This window comes from Apodemus sylvaticus (assembly GCF_947179515.1).
Source record: "Apodemus sylvaticus chromosome Y unlocalized genomic scaffold, mApoSyl1.1 SUPER_Y_unloc_2, whole genome shotgun sequence".
Lineage (NCBI taxonomy): Eukaryota > Metazoa > Chordata > Mammalia > Rodentia > Muridae > Apodemus > Apodemus sylvaticus.
Genome location: NW_026262996.1, coordinates 756,062 through 780,929, shown reverse-complemented (window position 1 = coordinate 780,929; position 24,868 = coordinate 756,062). Strand labels below are relative to the sequence as shown.

The window sequence follows — 24,868 nt, the reverse complement described above, 5'->3', positions numbered from 1 at the left end:
GTTAGTTAGTCCTAGATCTGCCCAATCTAGGCCTATGGCTAATAACTAAAGCATCTGGATTGTGTGTCTTTTATAAAGGCTTAGCAGGATGATAAAGGTCAGTAACAAACTGGCACATCTTATGTCTGGCTTGGAACTGAAAACTAACCTGAGATAAAAGCACACAGCAGGGACTTGCTGCAGAAGAACTAGCTAGAATAAAGGAAAACAGACACTGTATTAATTCAATGCATTCATTTATATTAATTTTCATTTTTACAGGATGTTTGATTCCAATTTGGGCATGACAAATGCCCAATTTAATTAATTAGGCCAGACAAAGTAGGCTTTTGTTTGCTGGACTTCGTTTGGTAGGTTGACATCTGGACCTTGGTAGTCAGTCTCAGGAGGAGGAAGTGGCCGTATGAGGAAGTAGATCTTGTTGGCTTGCTTTAGGAAAGGTAACCTAATGAGTTTTAGCAAAGCGGAGGGAATGGGGGGGGGGGGGGGAAGGGTAAGCCTGTCACAATACCCTTCAGTATCTGTCTCCGCAAACTATGGCTTTAAGCTGTCCAGAGCACATAATTTCAAACTTTCGGTCTACTTACAGTGAACTGTAGTGAGGGTCCAGACCCTCAGCACTCAACTAGCCTGACCCCACAGAGCTCTACTCAACAGAACGCACATGTTTCCCTATCTAGAGTACAAAGTGTCTGAAGGTCCTCTGACATCCTGCATCTCACTACTTCTGGTTGTCCCAGGCTGACAGCATCTGATGGTCCAAAGGACACAGCATGTTTCTTCCCAGAGCTGTCAGTGTCTAAATCAGTAAGAAAATCCACACTGTCAGACTGTAACACATCTGAACAACTAACTGACTGAGGCCATACTATCTCAACTTGTGATTTGGACAGTAGAGCCCTTTGGCCACTACTTAGTGGACCTAGGGGGCAAGTTAATGCAGTGTTTCAGAAAAGTCAGATACTTCTGACTGTTTTCAGTTAAGCACTGTGGAATCTGCACAGCCAAGCACTCTCAACTCTCAACTGACAAGCCCTTGGCCTTGCTGCTCCCATTTACCAGCAGGAACCCTGGAGGCTAACTTTCCTGGACTGGTTGTTTGCCCACAATTTCCTAGGAGATAACAGGCTGGCTGAAGTGGTGTGCTCTGGTCGTCTTATTCCCAAAAGGACTGTCATGTGTCCTTAAAGGCCCTTAGGCTGGCGAGGGACTCTGACCCCAGAAGCTAGAGAGACACTTGCCTCACCTCCTTTCAGGTCATTGCAGAAGACCTCTGGCTCAATCTCCTGCAGTAATTCTTGTCAGACAGAAGAAGACTGGAAGGAGAGCACATGAGACCCTGCCTGAGCTGCCTTGCTTATGAGAGTGTGCAGAGCTCCTGACACATCCGGACTTGACCACATTGTCCAGAAGATGTGCAGTGTGTTCAGGGGCCATGTAGGAACCAGTTTTATCACAGGCAGTGCACCTTCAGAGAGTGCAGTGCCATTGGGCAAAGAATCTCTTAGTTCAATGGATAGCGGATGGCCTACCAAGTTGGCCTCTAGAGGTATAGAGTGTTTTGGTGTGGGGAGCAGAAGGTGCATAACCCTGGGTCAGGGAAAACACATTCCTGATTAGTGTCTCCTGGGAGTTACCTGGACAACCATTCATCCATGTTCAAGGCCTGGCCTCATGCCTCTCTCAGTTTGCCTCAAGAACATACCAAATCATCTGTCAGTTTCCCATCTGGCCAATCATTGGTGTCTACATACACAAGCTGGTTGGCATTCAGCAAGTTGAAATGACTTTTACTTCGGTTACTTGGCCCACAAAACAGAAAGCAATTAAGAAGATGCTTCTGACTGGTAAGCTGAATATAATAGGGTGAATGTTCTCCCAAAGATTTAGATGCTAATAGCAGTGTGGTAGTGGATATTTCAGAGGCAAGATCTCTTAGTAAGCACTGACTGCTTACTGGTCCTCCTCTAGCTATTGTGATCCTTCTTGTGTGAATTCCTACCAGCGTGACAAGATGGCCATGAGGCCAATACAGCTACATGCCTTTGTATGAGCCATTCCCATGCTGCTTGGACTTTCTGCTTCAAAACTGCAAGGAAAACAAAAGATATATTTTAGTAAATAGTCAGTCTCACACATTTCCTCTTACTAACAAAACATAAACTAATACAGGGAATCTCCTAATCCTCTGGTTTTTCCTAGACGGTTTCCCATTTCTACAATGGAAAATAATTCCTTTGCTCCATACTACCTGACAGTGTTTACAGTCACTTCCATAGTCCACATAGCTCACAAACACAGCCAACCACTTTAATAAGAGGTCCAAGAAATCAGTAATCTCTTCTCAGTTTCCTCAGAGTTTGGGGTAAATCCTCCCGTGCCTGACTGTAAGGCAGAGTTCCTCTCTCTGTACCAGAACTTCCATCTCCCTATTTCCTGCCTATGTTAATAGGCCAACAGCGTTTTTGTGTCATAGTAATCGGTACGTGCATACCATGCATGTCCTTCTAGGTCTGATTTACCTCACTTAGGGTGATATTTTCTAGTTCCATCCATTTTTCTGAAAAATTCATGAAGTGAAGTGCTTTGTGCAACTGACAACCTGAGCATACCCTCAAGTAAAGACAACACAGTGAAGTTCAAGGAAACCCCAGACTTCCATATATAACATTTATGTGCTTGTTAATTAATGCATTAGCACACCTGCCCATAGACTCTGTTTGCAAAGCATTTTGCATCCTTGGCTTCTTTAAAAGCAAAGGCATCCCCAACTAATATGTCTTTATTCTTTGGCTTCCCTTGATGTTAGGAGTTAAAATCTGCAGCACTGCAGGAGCCAGACAAGAGTTTTACTATTGAGCCCCCCATCCTAACCTTATGAGTGGTACTTTTATGAACTGTCATTTTCAAAGAGTCTGCCTGAATGTATGTATGTATGTATGTATGTATGTACGTACGTATATACGTATATATGGTGTGTGTGGCACCCAGAACACAACTTTCCAAATCAGTTTTCGACTTCCATACATGCATATCCCTGGGATCAAACTCAGACTAGCTACTATGCTTTATCCTTTGATCCATGTTTCAGGAATCTGAAGAGATTCTGAAGAATCTAGACTCCTAGCTCATGAGAACATCATCCTTTACACCACACCAAAAATTTCTTTAAGGGAATAGAAAGATGGCTCAGTGGTTAAAAGCACTGGCTGCTCCTGCAGAAGAACTAGGTTCAGTTCCAAATTCCCTTGTGGTATGGTGACTTAGAACAGTCTGTAACTCCTATTTCGGAAGATGATTAAAATATAGTACCGCCCTGCCTGGCCTCTGCTCCAAGTCCCTGGTGGGTCTCTGGCTCCCGCCCAGCACCCACTCCTTCCAAGTAACCAGCAAAGCATGATTCTTAAACTTGAGTAGTTAACCAAATATATTTGTGTATATGAAACTCCCAATTACATAATGCCAAATTACAATGATAAAGTTTTATCCCAATATTTGCAACCTCTCAACACACCAGAAACACACGGATGCCACCTGGATCTGTGTGTCTCCTCCTCTTCTCCCTCATGCAGCTCCCAGGCTCCCTTTCTCTCTCTCTGCCCCTCCCTCTCTTAGCTCCCCTCCTCTCTGCCCTCCCTCCAATCACTGGCCTCTCACTGCCTCAGTGTGAATGGATAGGAAATATCTTGTATCACCCTCAGGTCTCCATGAGCATGAAGCATGAATATGGTATGCATATTCATATTCTCTCTCTCTCTCTCCCTCTCTCTCTCTCTCTCTCTCTCTGCAATCACATACACATAAAATAAAAAAATTAAATCTGTTACTTTTCAGTAACTAAGAACACCAATCAATATAATCATATAGGTAAAAGTAAAGTTTTTTCAAAAAAAGTTTAAAATGTGGATAATGATTACTTACTGGAGTCTGCAGAGTAAATTAGCAAGTACTAACACAACTGTTCCTGCTAACACTTTTCACAAATGTTTAATGTTCTTCATGATACTTATAAGTGGGCAGGTGCTCTCTTGGTAATCCAAGTTTATATGGTACAGTCAAAGCCAAATTATAAACACATGACAACATAAATTTTCAATCATTGTCTTCATAATTTGGACATTCTGAACTCAGGAAAGAAGAGAGGGAGGGAGGGAAGGAGGGAGGGAAGAAGAGAGGTAGAGGGGGAGGGGAGGCAAATAAACTAGTTAATTATAGGAGTCAATATTCAGTGACTGTAACATGTATACAAATAAAATATGTGGCAATAGGTCAGGACTAGAGGTAGATATTCTGGTTATTATGATATGGCAATATAATACCAGATATAGAGGATTACAAAGATTATAGCTACTAACACTGGAAGTATATACCAAGAAATGAGAATTGTAAAAACACCTAATTCATAAACATATATAGTTGGGGAGCTCAGTGGTTAAGAACTCTGGCAGCTCTTCCAGAGGACACTGGTTCAAGCCCTAGCACCCATATTGTTAGTATTCTGTCTAAGCTCCACCCCACAATTACCTGGCAACAGTCAGGTATGCCCCTCCCCATAGACCTGGCCCACTATAAAAGGGGCTGCTTGCCTCTCCCCTTTCTCTCTCATCACTCTTGCCTCTTGGCACTCTCACTTCTCTGCCCCTCTTGGGCTCTCCTCCCCTCCCCACTCTCCTCTCTGTCTCTCTCTGTCTCTGTCTGTCTGTCTCTCTCTGTCTCTGTCTCTCTCTCTCTCTGCCTCCACTACCTTAACTCCCATCCTCTGCCCTGAATAAACTCTACTCTATACAGTGTCTGTGTGTGTTTGGTCCCTCAGGGGGAAAGGCCCTGGGCATGGGCCCACCTAGTCACCCCTTCCCCATAGTGCCTCATACTGTTCTCTAAACCACTCTGTCTTCTTATGAACCCGACACATATAGCAGCAAACAACACCCTGTAAACCCAGGTCCTGGGGATCTGTACTCTTCCTGCACATGCTACACAGACGTACATGCAGGCAAAAGAACCATCCACATAAAAAAATAAATGAGTTTAAAAATCAATAGAGTAAAGGGACTTTAACTGGCCTGAACATGGCAAGCATGGCTCTGGTACTCCATACAGCTTGAACTTGGTGAGCATGGTTCTGGCATTCGGTGCCCTTCTTCCCCATTCCCTCTGCCTTGCTAAAAGTCATTAGATTATATTCCTAAAACAAGCCACCAAGGTCTATTGCCTTATTTGGTCACTTCTTCCTTCCAAGGCTGATTACCAAGAGCCAACTATCAAAGTATTGAAGTCCAGCAATAAAAAGTCTCTTTGGCTCATCTAATTAACCTACCCTGTTAAGATTAAGCACCTCATTCAAACATGGGGCTTCCCCTTATACCCTTATAAACTGCCATTTGTCTAAGCCATGTCTGACTCCTTTATCCAGAAGTAATCCTTTGTCCTGCTCCCTTCTGGGACAAATACTCCTCCTCCCTGCTCCTCTATCTCCTGTCCTTTCTCTTTTCCCCTGCCCTTTGTTTCTCTGGGCTAAATAAATCTTTGGGCTGAGAATTTAATCTTGAGGGTCCTGAGCTGTTTGTTACTGTCCCTATCTGGTAGGGGATGGAAGGAATGAATGCAGAAAATGTATAAGTGGGTGATAACAAGCCAGATCCTCTTTCAATCCCAGGACATGAGTCTGAGAGGCCTAGTTAACATATCAAAGGAGACCTGGTCTCTAGGTTCTCCCAGCATCCCTCAGTCCCTACCCATTAAAGGGTATGGCTGATGTACACCACCCTTTATTTTGACCTCTCTTTTTAGCCTGGGGGGATTGGCTTGCCCTTCCCTGACAGGCGTTTGCTCCCTCCTTCTCTCTCTCTCTCTCTCTCTCTCTTCCCTCCCACCCCCATCACACACACACATACCAGCACACACACCAGACATTCAAATATTTTGGCTACAAAATTGGCTTTGTGTGTGTGTGTGTGTGTGTGTGTGTGTGTCTTTGTCCTCCTGGCTGCTATACTTGGTTCCTCTCCCTCTCTTCCTCCCTTCTTTCTCCCTCAAAAGGCTCAGGGTCATGAGTACTCACAACATTCCCAGATATCCCTGCCTCTGGCTATGCTCTCCCTTTTATCTACAATAAACTTTCTCATTAACCATACCTAGAAGCAGTCATGCACTTCCTTTTCTTTTTTATTTCTTTTTTCTTCATTCATCTGCTGCCCAAACTGGGAGTCGCTCCACCCACCAGATTTGATTCTGGAGTCTACCTCTTCAGCTGCTTCTTCCCTCTACCTTTTCTAACTCTATCTCTCCTCACCTACACCCTTCCGGGCTGCCCACTGCATGAGCATCTCTCATTCACACCCTTTAGGACCACCTGCCTATGGGCATATCCCTACTACTTCTTTGTGCACCTGGATAATTCTTCACACTAAGACAATTGCACCTCTCCAGTTGTTTTTTCTACCTGCCACTGTCCCCTTGTCTCTCAAGTTCTACTGGTTGTCACTACAAAGCTCCCTGCTTGGTCTACTTTCACTATGAATGCCACACCACTGTACAAGAAAGCTTCTTCTTACCCTCCCAGGGCCCCATCATCTGGAAAAGGATGCTTTTCTTCTGTGATTTGGGACAATTCTCTCTGAGAAATCTCTCTGGGACCCAAAGACAGAAACAGAGAATTTATTCTTACAAGTTATCCTCTGTAACTTGGGAGGCAGAGGCAGGTGATCTCTGAGTTAAAGGCCAGCCTGGTCTACAGATTGAGTGCTAGGACACCCAGGGCTACACAGAGAGACCCAGTCTCCACAAACAAACAAACATAAAATAAAACAAACCAATAACAATAATGACAAAAGAAAGGAAACCGCAAACTACATGCTGCTCCTGGTTTCTAACACCTATGCTCTGCCTAGCATGCACACACACACACACACACACACACACACACACACACAAATATACTTTTCCAAAAATGATGCACTTTCTCCCCAGTAAGTATTGTTACTGCTTGGTATCAAATACAATAAACACTTATTAACAGGAAAACAATCTGATTTTATTTCTCTATGTTACTCTCAATACACATGTACAGTATCCCTTCTTTTAAGCATTTTGCTGTATTTCAGAATGTGTACAAAGATAAGATGGAATAGTTAACAGGCAATTTCAAATTCATTTCCTTGAAGACTTTGTATTTTTAATAAAGTTTTGGCTAGAACAAGTCTTCTACCTTTGGTAATCATTAAAAGAAATAAAACAATACTGTCACAGTAAATTAAGTAAGCACAATCCATATCTATATCCATATCTATGTAAATATATCACATCTACATTGCCAAACTTTTTATCACTTTTCAAAAGTCTAATATACTTAAAAATAAAACAATTAAGTGTAACTATGGGAAATACAAAAAAAGTGTTGTTTTAAGCTTAAATTCTTCCAGTTAACACTTTCACCCAAACATACTTTTATGTTACTTCAGGAAAAAGCAAAATGAACAGATTCTTCGATATAAAGAACAGAGTTTTACAGAATACTACTCTGAATAGCAATTAAATTCCGAAGAGGATAAACAAAGGTGTTAGAAGGGGGGCGGGGTTTCAAAATCCAGTCTGGCCTTCGCTTAACAATAACCAAATTCCTATGTACCTAAATAATTTTAGCACTGAACTTAAATCTAGCATATTTCAGAGGATGTCAAGCATCAATTACTTAAAAGTTCTAATCATATGAATATAACTTCTGATAATAAGTATCACTGGCACAAAAATAAAAGTCGCAGCAGAAACAGAATATTAAGTACTGTAAGAGACAAACGTGCTGCTTATCAAATAGGAAACTTCTTCCCACATACCAGTAGCTTAGTAAAGGAAAAAAAATAAATGTTTTCTTAAATATTTGCAATAGGTAAATCCAGAGCTGGATTCATTATATATGAATTACAAGTAGGAATACCTTTAAAATGTTACTTCTCAAAAAATAAAATAATCAGTTTTTATTTCCTAGTGAATACCAATATATATGCTACCAAAGGGGAAAAAAAGCTAAGAAAAATAAAAAACTGGCTGAAATTGCCAATTCTGTATTCTTAGAGAACTTACTAAGTTTGTAAAATGATTCCATAACTGCCTCTATGTTTTCCTTTCCATTAAAGACAAGATTTAAAGAAAAATAAAGTCCTGTGTTATAGCTTTCCAGAAAAATTCACATACAATTCTGAAATTGTATTAAAATATTCTAGCTATAAAAAAGCTTTAGCCTCTGCTTTTCAACTATCAAGGTTAAGTAGAATACAATTATTTTTAGTAAGCTCCTTATTTCCCCTCTACTTCTCCACCTGAGTTTTAATTTTTCAGAATATCAAGTAAACAAATGATACCATATATCTATGGGTTTTTCCAGGTTATTGTAAATTAAATAATTTCTTTTTAAAGATGGTATTTTAAACAAGGAACAAATATACCTAAAATTTAAACTGCATTCCAATGCCAAACTGATAAAGTACTCCTCTATAAGCCACAACAGACTTCTACAAATCTGCAAAGTTTAATCTACAGTAGTTCTTGTTTATAGAACAAAACAATTACAAACTATTGCTTCAAGACAATTACAAAACAAGAAAAAGCAAATATTCCCATTAAAATTATCCAAAATTCTGCTATATAAGAGGAAAAATACTATAAGCCAAATGAAAATGATGATTAAAGAAAAATGAAAACTAAGCCCAAACCCAGTCAACATCTTATAATCAGCAGTGGTAAACACTCAAATAGGAGTTGCATTGTCAAAAATCTAAAAATAGTAAGACAAGGGAATTATTTCCCTATTTTCATAGTGAGACATCATAAAAATCTCTCATTTATGTCAGCGGTATCTCTAATGTGCATATTTTGTATCAATGTTACATTTCATGTTACTTATATTACTTTTTTTCTCAGAAAAATGCCACCAAGATGAGTAAGGTGTGATAGCTAAGTTTCTAAGACTAAAATCTCAACACAAAATCAGGATTATGTTGCTAAAATTTGTTTCTCTCACTTCATAAGTCTGTAAAGGATATATAGAATACCCTACTTAATAAAACAAAGCTCTAAATGCCTCAGGGATGCTATACATTGAAAAGAGCACTAAATGTGTCAGGGGTGCTATACATTTAACAGAGAACTAAATGCATCAAGGATGCTAACCATTTAACAGGGCACTAAATGCCTCAGGGATGCTATACATTGAACAGAGCATTAATGACTCAGGGATGCTATACATTTAACAAAGCAGTAATTGCCCCAGGGATGCTATACATTTAACAGAGCACTAAATGCCTCTGGGATGCTAACCACTTAACAGAGCACTAAAAGCCTCATGGATGGTATACATTGAACAGAGCACTAAATGCCTCTGGGATGCTAACCACTTAACAGAGCACTAAAAGCCTCATGGATGGTATACATTGAACAGAGCACTAAATGCCTCTGGGATGCTAACCACTTAACAGAGCACTAAAAGCCTCATGGATGGTATATATTGAACAGAGCACTAAATGCCTCTGGGATGCTAACCACTTAACAGAGCACTAAAAGCCTCATGGATGGTATACATTGAACAGAGCACTAAATGCCTCAGGGATGCTACACATTTAAAAGAGCACTAAATGTCTCAAGGGTGCTATACATTTAACAAAGCACTAATTGCCCCAGGGATGCTAACCATTTAACAGGGCACTAAATGCCTCAGGGATGCTATACATTGAACAGAGCATTAATGACTCAGGGATGCTATACATTTAACAAAGCAGTAATTGCCCCAGGGTTGCTATACATTTAACAGAGCACTAAATGCCTCTGGGATGCTAACCACTTAACAGAGCACTAAAAGCCTCATGGATGGTATACATTGAACAGAGCACTAAATGCCTCTGGGATGCTAACCACTTAACAGAGCACTAAAAGCCTCATGGATGGTATACATTGAACAGAGCACTAAATGCCTCAGGGATGCTACACATTTAAAAGAGCACTAAATGTCTCAGGGGTGCTATACATTTAACAAAGCACTAATTGCCCCAGGGATGCTATACATTTAACAGAGCACTAAATGCCTCAGGGATGCTAAAAATTTAACAGAGCACTAAATTGGCCAGAGATGCTATACATTTAACAGAGCACTAAATGTGTCAGGAATGCTAACCATTCAGCAGACCACTAAATGCCTCAGGAATGCTAACCATTTAACAAAGCACTAAATGCATCAGGGATGCTAACCATTTAACAGAGCACTAAATGCCTCAGGGATGCTAACCACTTAACAGAGCACTAAATGCCTCAGGGATGCCAATCCTTTAATAGAGCACTAAATGCCTCAGGGATGCTATTCATTTAACAGAGCATTAATGCCTCAGGGATGCTATACATTTAACAGAGCAGCACTAATTGCCCAAGGGATGCTAACCATTTAACAGAGCACTAAATGCCTCACGGATGCTAACCATTTAACAGAGCACTAAATGCCTCAGGGATGCTATATATTGAACACAGCACTAAATGCCTCAGGGATGCTATACATTGAACAGAGCACTAAATGCCTCAAGGATGCTATACCTTTAACAGAGCACTAAATGCATCAGGGAATCTAACCATTTAACAGAGCACTAAATGCATCAGGGAATCTAACCATTTAACAGAGCACTAAATGCATCAGCGATGCTATATTTTGAACAGAGCACTAAATGCCTCAGGGATGCTAACCATTTAACACACCATTAAATGCCTCAGGGATGCTATCCATTTAACAAAGCACTAAATGCATCAGGGAATCTATACATTTAAAACAGCACTAAATGCATCAGGGATTCTATACATTTAACAGAGCACTATATGCCTCAGGAATGCTATACATTTAACACACCATTAAATGCCTCAGGGATGCTATACATTTAACAGAGCACTAAATGCCTCAGGGATGCTATACATTTAACAGAGCACTAAATGCCTCAGGGATGCTATACATTTAACAGAGCACTAAATGCCTCAGGGATGCTATACATTTAACAGAACACTAAATGCCTCAGGGATGTATACATTGAACAGAGCACTAAATGCATCAGGGATGCTAACCATTTAACAGAGCACTAAATGCCTCAGGAATGCTATACATTTAACAGAGCACTAAATGCCTCAGGGATGTATACATTTAACAGAGCACTAAATGCATCAGGGATGCTAACCATTTAACAGAGCACTAAATGCATCAGGGATGCTATACATTTAACAGAGCACTAAATGCCTCAGGGATGCTAAGCATATAACAGAGCACTAAATGCCTCAGGGATGCTATACATTTAACAGAGCACTAAATGCATCAGAGATGCTATACATTGAACAGAGCTCTAAATGCCTCAGGGATGCTAACCATTTAACAGAGCATTAAATGCCTCAGGAATGCTATACATTTAACAGAGCACTAAATGCCTCAGGGATGCTATACATTTAACAGAGCACTGAATGCTTCAGGGATTCTAACCATTTAACAGAGCACTAAATGCCTCAGGGATGCTAACCATTAAACAGAGCACCAAATGCCTCAGGAATGCTATACATTTAACAGAGCACTAAATGCCTCACGGATGTATACATTTAACAGAGCACTAAATGCATCAGGAATGCTAACCATTTAACAGAGCACTAAATGCATCAGGGATGCTATACATTTAACAGAGCACTAAATGCCTCAGGGATGCTAACCATTTAAAGAGAACTAAATGGCTCAGGGATACTATAAATTTAACAGACCACTAAATGCCTCAGGGACATTATATATTTAACAAAGCACTAAATGCTTCCTGGATGTTATACATTTAACAGAGCACTAAATGCCTCAGGGATGCTAACTATTTAACAGAGCACTAAATGTGTCAGGGATGTTATACATTTAACAGAGCACTAAATGCCTCAGGGATGCTAGCCATTTAACAGAACACTACATGCATCAGGGATGCTAACAATTTAACAGAGCACTAAATGCCTCAGGGATGCTAACTATTTAACACAGCACTAAATGCTTCAGGGATGCTATAGATTGAACAGAGCACTATATGCCTCAGCGATGCTATACATTTAACAGAGTACTAAATGCCTCGGGGATGCTATCCATTTAACAGAGCACTAAATGCCTCAGGGATGCTATTCATTGAACAGAGCTCTAAATGCATCAGGGAAGCTATACATTTAACAGAGCATTAAATGCTTCAGGGATGCTACCATTTAACAGAGCACTTAATGCATCAGGGATGCTATATATTTAAAAGAGCACTTAATGCATCAGGGATGCTCTACATTTAAGAGAGCACTAAATTCCTCAGGGATGCTAACCACTTAACAGAGCACTAAATGCCTAAGGGATACTATACATTGAAAAGAGCACTAAATGCCTCAGGGATGTTATATATTTAACAGAGCACTAAATGAATCAGGGATGCTAACCATTTAACATAGCACTAAATGCCTCTGGGATGCTATCCATTTAACAGAACACTAAATGCCTCGGGGATGCTATACATTAAACAGAGCACTAATTGCGTCAGGGATGCTATGCATTTAACAGAGCATTAAATGTCTCAGGGATGCTATACATTGAACAGAGCACTAAATGCCTCAGGGATGCTAACCATTAGCAGAGCACTAAATGCCTCAGGGATGCTATACATTTAACAGAGCACTAAATGCCTTAGGGATGCTATACATTTAACAGAGCACTAAATGCCTCAGGGATGCTATACATTTAACAGAACACTAAATGCCTCAGGGATGCTAACCATTAGCAGAGCACTAAATGCCTCAGGGATCCTAACCATTTAACGGGGCACTAAATGCCTTAGGGATGCTATACATTTAACAGAGCACTAAATGCCTCAGGGATGCTATACATTTAACAGAACACTAAATGCATCAGGGATGCTATACATTTAACAGAGCACTAAATGCCTCAGGAATGCTAAGCATATAACAGAGCACTAAATGCCTCAGGTATGCTATACATTGTACAGAGCACTGAACGCATCAGAGATGCTATACATTGAACAGAGCTCTAAATGCCTCAGGGATGCTAACCATTTTACAGAGCACTAAATGCCTCAGGGATGCTAACCATTTAACAGAAAAGTTTGCAGACTCTACTTCCCTCCAGAGTTCTTTCTCTCCAGGTAGCGCTAATAGAGGATTCCATGCTCACCTTCAAATCATGTCGTCCTCTTAATATTTCTACTCTTCAGTCGGGTGGTGGTGGCACACCCCTGTAATCCCAACACTCTGGGAGGCAGAGGCAGATGCAGGCGGATTTCTGAGTTCAAGGCCAGCCTGGTCTACAGAGTGAGTTCTAGGACAGCCAGGGGTACACACAGAAACCCTGTCTCCAAAAAAACCAAATCCAAAAAACCAAAAAAATAAAATAAAATAAAAATAAAATTCTACTCTTCTCCCCTGACCTAATACTAACCACTCCCCATCTCATTCATGCACTGAGACTTTAGAACAACTATTACCTCATGCTTCACACATACAGGAGGGCACATTGCTTCAAGCCATTTATACTTGGTACACAGATGGAAGCTCCTTTCTATATGAAGGGACTAGAAAAGCTGGCTATGCCATAGTATCAGACACCGAGGTGGTAGAGGCACAGGCCCTTCCTGTGCACACCACTAATCAACAGGCTGAGCTGATAGCTCTCACCCGTGCCTTTCAATTGGCACAGGGGCAATCCCTCAATGTCTATGCAGATTCCAAACTTGCTTTCCATATCCTCCTGTCCCACGCTGCTATCTGGAAAGAGTGTGGGTTACTTACCACAACAGGAGGATCAGTAACTAATGCAAACCATATTTTAGCCTTGCTAAAGGCCTCCCATCTCCCCACAGCTATTGGGATTGTCCATTGCAGATCCCACCAGACAGATGACTCTATTGTATCCAAGGGAAACAACCGAGCTGATGAGGCAGCTAGAGCTGCGGCCCTTAGGGGGCTAAACTCATCTCACCTTCCCCAAGACATCCTTACACTACAACCCACATCTCTACCTCCACCTCCTGACACTCGCCAAACTCTATCCTATCTTCACCAACTCTTTCATACTAACAGCCGAGCGTTATCTTCTTTTGTTAAGACCCACTTACAGCCTACTCCTGAAGACTTAAATTTCTTAAAATCTATCACTGCTTCTTGTAAAATCTGTCAGATGTCAGACTCCAACTTGAGATACTGTAGTACCCCTTTCCCTACCCATCAGACTAGAGGTTCCCTTCCTGGAACCGACTGGCAACTTGACTTTACCCATATGCCTACAGTCAAGCATGCTGAGTACCTCCTGGTCTTGGTGGACACCTTCTCAGGGTGGGTAGAAGCCTTTCCCACCACTAACAAAAGGGCTCAGACAGTCTCTGATCTCCTCCTCTGAGAGATCATCCCCCGATTTGGTCTTCCAGCCTCCCTTCAGTCAGACAATGGTCCTGAATTTACTTCCCAGATCTCTCAGAGTCTATCTAAGGCCTTAAACTTCCCTTGGCATTTTTACATTCCTTACCATCCTCAATCTTTAGGTAAGGTAGAAAGAACTAATCGCTCTTTAAAAACCACTCTTGCTAAGCTATCACAGGAACTTCACCTTGACTGGGTAAAATCCTACCTCTGGCTTTTTTCAGGCTATGAGCTCTCCCCAAGCGACCTCTTCTTATCTCACCCTTTGAACTCATGTATGGATGTCCAGTTTTAACTCCTGGTCTCTCACCTAAATGCTCTCCCCTCCCAGACCTCCTACTCACCCCATTGCTCTGCCACCTTTGCTCTCTCCTATGGGACTTTGCTGACCACCATCTACCGCGGCCACAGACTGTCTCCTGTCCACTGCCTGTCAACATTGGAGACCAAGTCCTCTTATCCCCTCCAGATCATCGGCCCTCACCCCTCTCTCCCAAATGGCAAGGCCCTTGAAAGGTGATTCTCGTGACCCCTACAGCCACTAAACTCGAAGGATTCTCTCATTGGGTCCACCTGTCTCGCCTTAAACCTTTCATCCCTCCACCTATAGATAACTCTTCTTCATACACATCAACCCTGACAGGGCTGTGCTCTATTAAGCTCCGGAGGACATCGAGACCATCCACCTTGTCCCCAATTCCAGGAGACTCCACTCCTGCAGCCGAGCTCGACCTCATTGGATTAGACGTAGGTTTCTTGCCCTATCCCTGCTGCTCTTCGTTTCCATCCAGGGCAGTCCTTACATCTGGAGATTCGAGGTTCAAGGAAACCCCACAGATAACAAACAAACAGCCTTTCCAGTTAAGGTCAGGAAACTGCTTCATAGCCGGATGCCAGGAACCGATCCAAATCGCAATCATCCCTGTATCTGTTATCCCATCTAAGTATTATGATCTCTCTAGTTGCTTTCTCTTTGACCAGATAAAAGATTACTGTAAAAAATGGCCAGATGACTATAGGGGCTGTCCATATTGGTCTTGTCAGATACATATGCTAGGATCATCAGTCAATCATTTCTTCTATCAACACCGCAAGATACTTTTCTTCTACATACAAGACCCGTGGGATTCCAGGTGGGAGACAGGAGTTGTTGGTAAGCTCTATGGTAAAAACCAGCCCAGCTCCCCAGTAAGTACCATCCACATTCAGAGATAATAAATATCTCAATCACCTAACATCTAGGAAAAGTAGGGTAATCAAACACCCCTCCAAGGTCCTTACCTCTTTGACACCACTCCTCTTAAACAGCACTAACTTGTCATTTCACCTTGTTTCAGACCTTGACCTTGGAGTACCAACTCCTTAATATTGCCAGACCTGGATGCTTTAAAGATTTCTGGCTATTCATACTCTGTGGAATTAACTCACAATTACCACTTACAGCCTCTCCAGTGATACTGTCAAGTTACCTTACCTCACCTTTTGTCAGCTGCCCTGACTCCAATGTTGCCATTAGTCCTTACCTTTCCTCTGTCCCTCTGTTTGGCATGGCAAACTGTTTTGAGACTTCCAGGACACATTCTGTAGGAACACTAAGCTCCCTAGACTGTAAAAGGATCACAATCCTTGATATACCATCTCTGCCATAATGCCCCACAGTCCAAAATATGTCAATTCTTTGTGGCACTTAGGTATATCATCACCTCCCCAGTCTTGCTGCTTCCCCCTTCTTCTTCACCACCACCTTTGCCCTTTTCCCCTACAATAAACCTCATGTGGAACTGTTTGGCTTGGTGTGGTTTGTCCAGATGCAAGCCGTGCTTCTATTACAACAGAAGGAACTCATAATGACTGAACTCCCATCCAGAAAATATGCATGGGTCAGATCTAGGCCCCCAACACATATGCAACAGTTGTGCATCTTGGTCTTCATGTAAGAACCCTAACATCAGTAGCAGGGGCTGTTTTCTTTTGGATCCCTTGCTGAGCTGCCTTGGCTAGCCACAACAGAAGATCCACCTAGTCCTACTACAACTTAATATGCCATGGCTGACTAATACCCATGGGAGGACGTCCCTTTTCTGAGAAGGGAAGAAGGGATGGGTGGGTCAGGAGGGAGGTGAGGAGGAACTTGGAAGAGAGGAAGAGGGACTGGAAGAAGAGGAAAAAGGGAAAGCTACAACCAGTATGTAAAGTAAATATAACTTAATAATAATAACAATAATAAGTAATAATAATAACAACCCCTGATTTCTCAATGGAAAATCTAAAAGCAAGGGAATGGACAGATATGCTACAAATTCTAAGGACCCAAAGATGCCAGCCAGCAAAACTATCAATCACAATAGATAGAGAAAGAAACCACCCCACAGCAAAACTAACCTTAAGCCATTCCCATCTACCAAGCCAACTCTTCAGAGGACCCATGAAGGAGAATCTCAGTTGGAAGATGTTAACAACGTCAAAAAGATCAAAAGGAATAAATCATCTCAGAACAAAAAGCAGAAAAAATTACCTTAACAAAACCCCAGAAATTATTAAACTCTTTCATTGATAATTATCAATATTTATGGTCTTAATACTTCAATTCCTTTAGACACAGACCAAACAAAGAGAACGGGTTACAAAACCAGATGCATATTTTTGATGCATCCAAAAAACATACCTCACCAAAGACAGTCATCAAATCAGGGTAACAGAACAGAAATAAAAATTTCCAAGAAACAGACACAAAAGGTAAGCAGGTATAGCCAATTTAATATATGACAAAACAGACTTCAAAAGAAAAGAAGAATGGTAGGAAAGCACACAACATACTCATCCAAGGAAAAAATATCCAGCAAGGGGATTCTGAAATTCTAAACATTTAGTCAGGAAACACAAGGGTATCCAAGTTTGTAAAAGAATCAATACTACTAAAATTAATAAATATATTGCAATATATTTTGCAATACAATATATTGCTAAAAATCATATATTGGCCATCACACAGTGACAGTATAAGACTTCAATACCTTACTCTGACCAACAAACAGGTTCAGACAAAAAAACTAAACAGAGGTAAATAATACCATAACTCAAATGAACCAAGCTGACACAGAAGAATATTCTTTCTTTCTAGCAGTTCATAGAGATTTCTGTACAAGTGAAAATATTGTGAGGTACAAAGTAAGTGAAAACTAAAGTAATGCCCTGTATCCTATCAGACCACCACAAATTAAAGTAGGATATCAACAACAAAAATAATAGAAACCTTAGAAATTCATGGAAACCTTAGTAACTCACTAACAAATAAAAATAGAAACAGAATATACCCAAATCCATGGGACAAAATGAAGGTGGTTCTAAGAGGCAAATTCAGATCACTAAATGCCTACATAAGAAATTGAAGAGTTCTTATTAGTAATTTGGCACTGAATCTGAAATTTCTAGAAAAAGCAGTAATACCCCAAAACAGTACAGAACAAAAATAAACAAAGTAAAGGCTGAGAGAATATAAAGAATCAAGGAAATAAGTTATTTCTTTGACAAAATCAACAAGATTGATAAACACTAAATCAAATTAAGAGGAGACAGAAGATCCAAGTAAAATTAGAGATGAAAATGAGGACACTACCATAGACACCAAGGAAACCCAGAGGACCATAAAGACACACTTTAAAAATCTGTATTTCATTAAAGTACAAAATCTAAATGTATTCATTTTTTGATATATTAACAGCCTATCAAATTAAAGTATGATCAAGCAAGCAACTACAAAATACAAATAACCTAAGTGAAAAAGAAGTAGTAATTAAGTCTCCCAAAGAAAAAAGTGACGCTGAGATGGAGTCAGCCCAGAAGTGTACCAGACAGACCTTTAATGATAACCTATACAAAACACCTCAAATTATCTTTTAAAATTAGAATCAAAGAAATATTTCCTAATATATTTGTATGAAGCCATTACTACCCTAATATAAAAACTACAAAAAGACTTCCCACAATGAAATAAACCAAATAGTATTATGAGCAAAATATTAAAAAAAAAAATCCTTGTAAAACAAATTCAACAAAACATTAGAAAGACTATATGTGATCAAGTTCAGTTCATGACAGACATGTAGGAATAGTGCAACACATACAAATGAATAAACATAATACCCCACATAAACAGACTGAAAGACAACAATCACATGGTCATCTCATGAGATGCAGATAAAAGCCTTTGACAAAATCCAACATGCCTTCATGGTAAAAGTCCTCTTCTACTAAATAGGAACTAAAACTGAGACCTATATCTGGACAATATACAAAGAACAATTTGAGAAACAAATGTGATATCTTCTTCAAACCGTTTTCCATGGTGTGAGAAAACTATTTGGGAGAGGATGTGGAAAGATTGTAAAAGTTCTAAGACTGTGTTTTCCAAATACATGAGTACTGATCTACATGGGAATTCTAGAGATGGGGCAACACAAACAGGGTGCACTCATCTTCAAACCAGATGGGGTCCCAACAGTGACAGAGTAGTAGACACAGACCATTCCTAAGAAGGCATCTATAATTTACGTCCAGAGACCAAGGAAAAGTTAGTTTTACCAACTGAAGTCTGTGTTTATAAATCACATTTTAGAGCAAGCCTTAAGCCAGGAATAACTGATTGACATAGAATGAACTTAATGCTATTTCTCTACAATCGCTGTCTCAATTTCCTTTGTTTGGACATTCTGTATTATGGTGTTTTGCATGTACACTGTGGTTTCCAGTTTTATGTTTTAGTCGTGTGTGTGTGTGTGTGTGTGTGTGTGTGTGCTTGTGGTTTCCAGTTTTATGTTTTAGTCGTGTGTGTGTGTGTGTGTGTGTGTGCGCTTGTGTGTGTGTGTCTATCTGTGTCTCTGTGTGTGGTGTTTGCTTATTTTTGTTTGTTTGAGATAGAACAAGAATAGATTTTGGTGGGAGGGGTTTTGAGAAGGATGTAGGAATTTTCACAGGGGAGAAATATTATAAAAATAAACTGTATAAAAAAATTTTAGTGAGAAAAATAGGGATGTACATAAATGTAAATAGAAATATAAATGTAAAAAGAAAATGTCATGGAAAATTAGAAAATAAAAATGCATATAAACCATGGATAATTATAGTGAATAAAAATTGAGCAGTACATTTTACAGTTAAGGTGAAAACTTAAGTAAATGTTAAAAAACCTACTGTACAGTAGTTTTTTTCCTCTCTTTTCTCTCTTTTCCCCTCAGACCTATTTCTTTCTACACCTAGAAAGAAAAGCCTGAGTATATAGAAAGAACTATAAAACTATGACTAGGGTATAATTGCAAAAAAGATGATATAAGAGTTCTAAAAATCCATCACCAACAAAAAAATCCTATAAAATTATTTATAGTTCAATCTATTAATGACCAAAGAATTACAAGTACACTGTGCATATTTACATCTGTGTATAAATATATAACTGTGAATTATGCAAATATAATCATCTGAACACACTTTTCAGTTTCTCAGGCAATATAAATTGTATAATCTCAAACAGCTGAAAATGAACCAACCAAATGAAACCTTTTGGCCTCGTTAATAAACACAAAATGAAGCAATTAAAATGTTATACTTCATAAATTAGAAATGTGACTACATCCAATATTACCTACTCAAGATATAAATATGTGACTGTAAAAAGTAGTATAACATGGCAAATTATAGATTAAACAGTTCAGAGTATCTTGGAATTCAATCTCTAAATATATGATCTAGAATTTTTTTTTCTGGAGACATATTTAAAAAGCACCTATAAGCCTGAAATGATGATGCATACCTTTAATCACAGAACTCCGGAGGCAAACATACATACATACACTGAGGGATTATAAAGAGAGACCCTGTCTCAAAAGGAAGTAAAACAAAAAATAAAAAAACTGGAATAATGAAAATGTGGTCATATATAAATAAAGAAAAATTTTAAGGTGTAAAGAAAAATGAAATAATAAAGCTTTCAGGTAACAGGATAGAACTAGAACATATTAAACTCAGTGAAGTAACCTACTCCTAGAAAGAAAAATGCCACATATTTGTTCTCACTAATAATCAAAAAAGCTTTTGTTACAGCAGAAAGGGACCATCACAGAATGTGGAACACAGGTGATGGAAGTAACTACAATTTCTAAGCTGACTCCATCTTGAATCTGCTTGGCCCAGGTTTGAACTCTGGTTAATAAAAATATCACAAACAATTCCAGGAAGAAACTGCCCTGGGCCTAAGCCAATCAGGCAATAGAGGGAAAGTGCCTAAAATTCCAACCTTATAGATAAGTTGCTCAAGTTGGCTTAAGTCATCACTAATTAATCCCCATGCACCAAGATACCCCCTGCCAAATAAGACAATTGCCAGGCTGGAGACCCCTATTCCAAACGAGTATAAAAACCCTGCCCAATTGAGGCTGGAGCTCTCAGCAGGAATCTACTATATTGGAGGAGTCTGATGGTCTAAGTTTAGGTTTGCATAAATGCTTTTGCAGGTGAATTCGGACTCCTGGTGTCCATTGGAGATCCTGAAATCTGGGCACAACCGGAAAACCACAACTGTTGAAATACTGAGAGCAAATGAACCTAGAGTACCTAGGTGCTATAGATATATCTACAACATAATATCTACACCCAAGGCTCAGGGAACACCAGGGAAGAAGGTGTAGAAAATTTTACGGACCAGGGACCAGTAAGTCTACTATGAGATCACATTTCCTGGAAATGCAGAAAGCTATACCGCAATAATATGGCAAACTATCTTAAAGACGTAAACAGACACAACACAATAGACATAAAAGGCAAGGAGAAAAATCACATAAAGACCCTATAGCCATAGACAAAGAATTTATAGGCAAATAATGTCAAGGGCAAGACATACTTTGTGTATCTTTATTATATAATTTATAATATATACATTATATATAACCTTCACAATATATGAGATATGATATAAAATGAAATTATGTAGTTATATAGCCTGAATTATGTAAGACATTAAATAAAAAATATTATATTTAGTATTATGATTTACACTTCTTAACTGAGGAGCTGACTGTTTTGATGTGTGACAAAGTATTATATAACTTATACATTTTCTAATTAACAATTATAAATACCAAACGTTAGTAAGGGAAGGGAGGCTATAAGGTGATTTTTCAATTTTCCACAGTAAATTTTTACAAAAAAGTTCAGTCTTATCTATAAGAAACTATTAACAATTGTACAGATAAGCCTCACAAAAAAATTTTAGTGACATTTGCTGAATTAATTACCTTCTTAAGTCTATATTTTTAAGTGAATCTCTCTCCTAAAACCAATATTTTATATAAAGAAAAATATTGTGTTGTGTCATGATGCTGCAACAATAATTATATAATGAATAATTATATACTTCCTTGATGTTCAACTATAATGTGACCTAACAATAATTCCTTGATGTTCACAATAATATATAGCTGCTAAAATACTTCATTATAATTTTGGTTCCTCAATCAGGTAGTTATTTCTACCATAAGTAGAATTTGGTATGAACTACAATTTTTTTTTTAATTGATAAAATTTGTTAACACTGTTTTATAGGATTTTGGTATACATACAAATAGTAAAGTTAATGGAGCATTTTCTTCAACTATTCTAGTTCTTTAAAACTCTTAAGTACAAGGCTACTCTATAACAGAGCAAAGGTGCTTCCATCTTGTTTCAGCTGAAACCATCTGATTTCTACTGCTTGTCCTGAAAAATCCAATGGGAAAGTACCCAAGCCTGTTCTAGAAACTCTGAAATGTCCCACCTCAGCGCATGGCTCTTGTTTGTTAGGATAATCTACCCAACACACACATCCTATCAAATGGCTGCGTAGATATGTCCCTGTATTTTCAAGTTTTAACTGCTGTGTAGGCAGAGCCACATGTTAACAAGATATTTGGTACTGTCATTTCTCAGGTCCATTACATGCTTTCAATATGTAAATGCTTATCCTTCCTCTCCTGTCCCAAAGATTATTTTTTGAAATAACCACCTCTTGTTAGAATGGGACTTTCTGGGCAGAAGTGTGGGGTCGGGGTATGTGAGGGGAACTGGGAAAGAGGAAATCATTTGAAATGTAAGTAAGGAATATATCTTTTAAAAAAAAAGGCAAGCTGTCTTGAGTTCTTTGTATATACTGGATATTAGCCCCCACCGGATGTAGGGTTGGTGAGGATCTTTCCCCAATTTGTTGGTTGCCGTTTTGTCCAACTGACAGTGTCCTTTGCCTTACAGAAACTTTGTAATTTTATAAGGTCGCATTTGTCAATGCTCGATCTTAGAGCATACACTATTGGTGTTCTGTTGAAGTTTCCCCCATGCCCATGTCCTCAAGGGTCTTCCCCAGTTTCTTTTCTATTAGTTTCAGTGTGTCTGGTTTTATGTGGAGGTCCTTGATCCATTTGGAGTTGAGCTTAGTACAAGGAGATAAGAATGGATCAATTTGCATTCTTTTGCAAGCTGACCTCCAGTTGAACCAGCACCATTTGTTGAAATCGCTATCTTTTTTCCACTGGATGTTTTCAGCTCCTTTGTCAAAGATCAAGTGACCATAGGTGTGTGGGTTCATTTCTGGGTCTTCAATCCTATTCCATTGACTACCTGCCTGTCAGTGTACCAGGTCTTCCATTCTATTCCATTGATCCACTTATCTGTCACTGTGCCAATACCATGCAGTTTTTAACACTATTGCTTGAGGTCAGGGATACTGCTTCCCCCAGAAGTTTTTTTTTTTTTTTTTTTTACTGATGAGAATAGTTTTAGCTATCCTAGGTTTTTTGATATTCCAAATGAATTAAGTTAGACTCCAGAGAATCAAATAACTCTATTAATAAATGGGGTACAAACCTAAACAAAGATTTTTCACCTGAGGAATATGGAACAGCTGAGAAGCACCTAATGTTCAGCATCCTTAGTCACTAGGGAAATGCAAATCAAAACAACCCTGAGATTCCACCTCACACCAGTCAGAATGGCTAAGATCAAAAACTCAGGAGACAGCAGGTGTTGGCAAGGATGTGGAGAAAGAGGAACACTACTCCACTGCTGGTGGGATTGCAAGATGGTGCAACCACTCTGGAAATCAGTCTGGAGATTTCCACACTTTGTTCTTCTTCCTTATTTGGCATCATTTGTTATGTGAATTGTGTCTTGTGTATTCAGAGCTTCTGGGCTAATATCCACATATGAGTGAGTACATACCATGTGTGTTCTTTTGTGATTGGGTTACCTCACTTAGGATGATATTTTCCAGATCCACCCACCTGCCTAAGAATTTCATTAATTCATTGTTTTTAATTGCTGAGCAGTATTCCATAGTGTGTGTGTGTGTGTGTGTGTGTGTGTGTGTGTGTGCATCCATTCTTCCATTGAGGGATATCTGAGTTCTTTTCCAGCTTCTGGCCATTATAAATAGTGCAGCTATGAACAGAGTGGAGCACGTGTCCTTATTGCATACTGGGGAATCATCTGGGTATATGCCCAGGAGTGGTATAGCAGGCTCCTACTGAGGTGACATGCCCAGTTTTCAGAGGAACCTCCAGACTGATTTCCAAAGTGCTTGCACCATCTTGCAATCCCACCAGCAGTGGAGGAGTGTTCCTCTTTCTCCACATCCTCACCAACACCTGCTGTCTCCTGAGTTTTTAACCTTAGCCATTCTGACTGGTGTGAGGTGAAATCTCAGGGTTGACCTCTGGTCCTTATTAGAAGGGGGAACAAAATACCCACAGGAGGAGATACAGAGACAAAGAGTGGAGCAAAGACTGAGGGAAAGACCATCTAGAGACTGCCCCACCTAGGGATCCATCCCATATACAGCTACAAAACCCAGACACTATCATGGATGCCCACAAGTGCTTGCTGTCATGAGTCTGATGGAGCTGTCACCTGGGAGGCCCTGCCAGTGAATCACAAATACAGAGGAGGACACTCTCAGTGAGCCATTGAACGGAGCACAGGGTCCCCAAATGGGGGAGCTGGAGAAAGAACCCCAGGATCTGAAGGGGTTTGTGCCGCAAAAAGAGGAACAACAGTATGAGCCACCCAGTACTCCCAGAGCACCTAGGGACTAAACCACCAACCAGACAGTGCACATGGTGTTAGACATGGCTCCAGACACTTTGGCAGCAGAGGATGGCCTTGGTGGACATCAAAGGGAGGGGAGGCCCCTGGTCCTGGAAAGGCTCAGTGCAACAGTGTAGGGGAATGCCAGGACAGGGAAGCAGGAGAGGGTTGATTGACTGGGCAACACGGAGTGTTGGGCGGAGGGGAGAGGGGGCTTATGGGATTTTTCCAGGGGGTGGGGTGACCAGGAAAGGGGACAACATTTGATATATAAATAAAGAACATATTTAATAAAAAAAGAAAAAAAGAAGAAGAAGACAAG

At 39.9% G+C, this 24,868-nt stretch overlaps 1 protein-coding gene across 5 annotated transcripts in view; it reads right to left on the bottom strand.

The window, feature by feature from the left end:
- Window positions 1-219: 219 nt before the first annotated feature.
- The window catches only part of LOC127676086 (lysine-specific demethylase 5D-like), a 56,114-nt gene continuing 31,465 nt past the window's right edge, over window positions 220-24,868 (bottom strand). For 3 of the 5 annotated variants that reach the window (XM_052172012.1, XM_052172016.1, XM_052172011.1), the window contains one exon: window positions 220-2,089. In XM_052172012.1, the coding sequence (XP_052027972.1) occupies window positions 1,999-2,089 (91 nt within the window). In that variant the 3' untranslated portion in view covers window positions 220-1,998. Of the gene's footprint in view, window positions 2,090-6,554; window positions 6,630-24,868 lie in introns of all 5 variants that reach the window. The other 2 variants (XM_052172013.1, XM_052172015.1) reach the window with 2 other exon arrangements.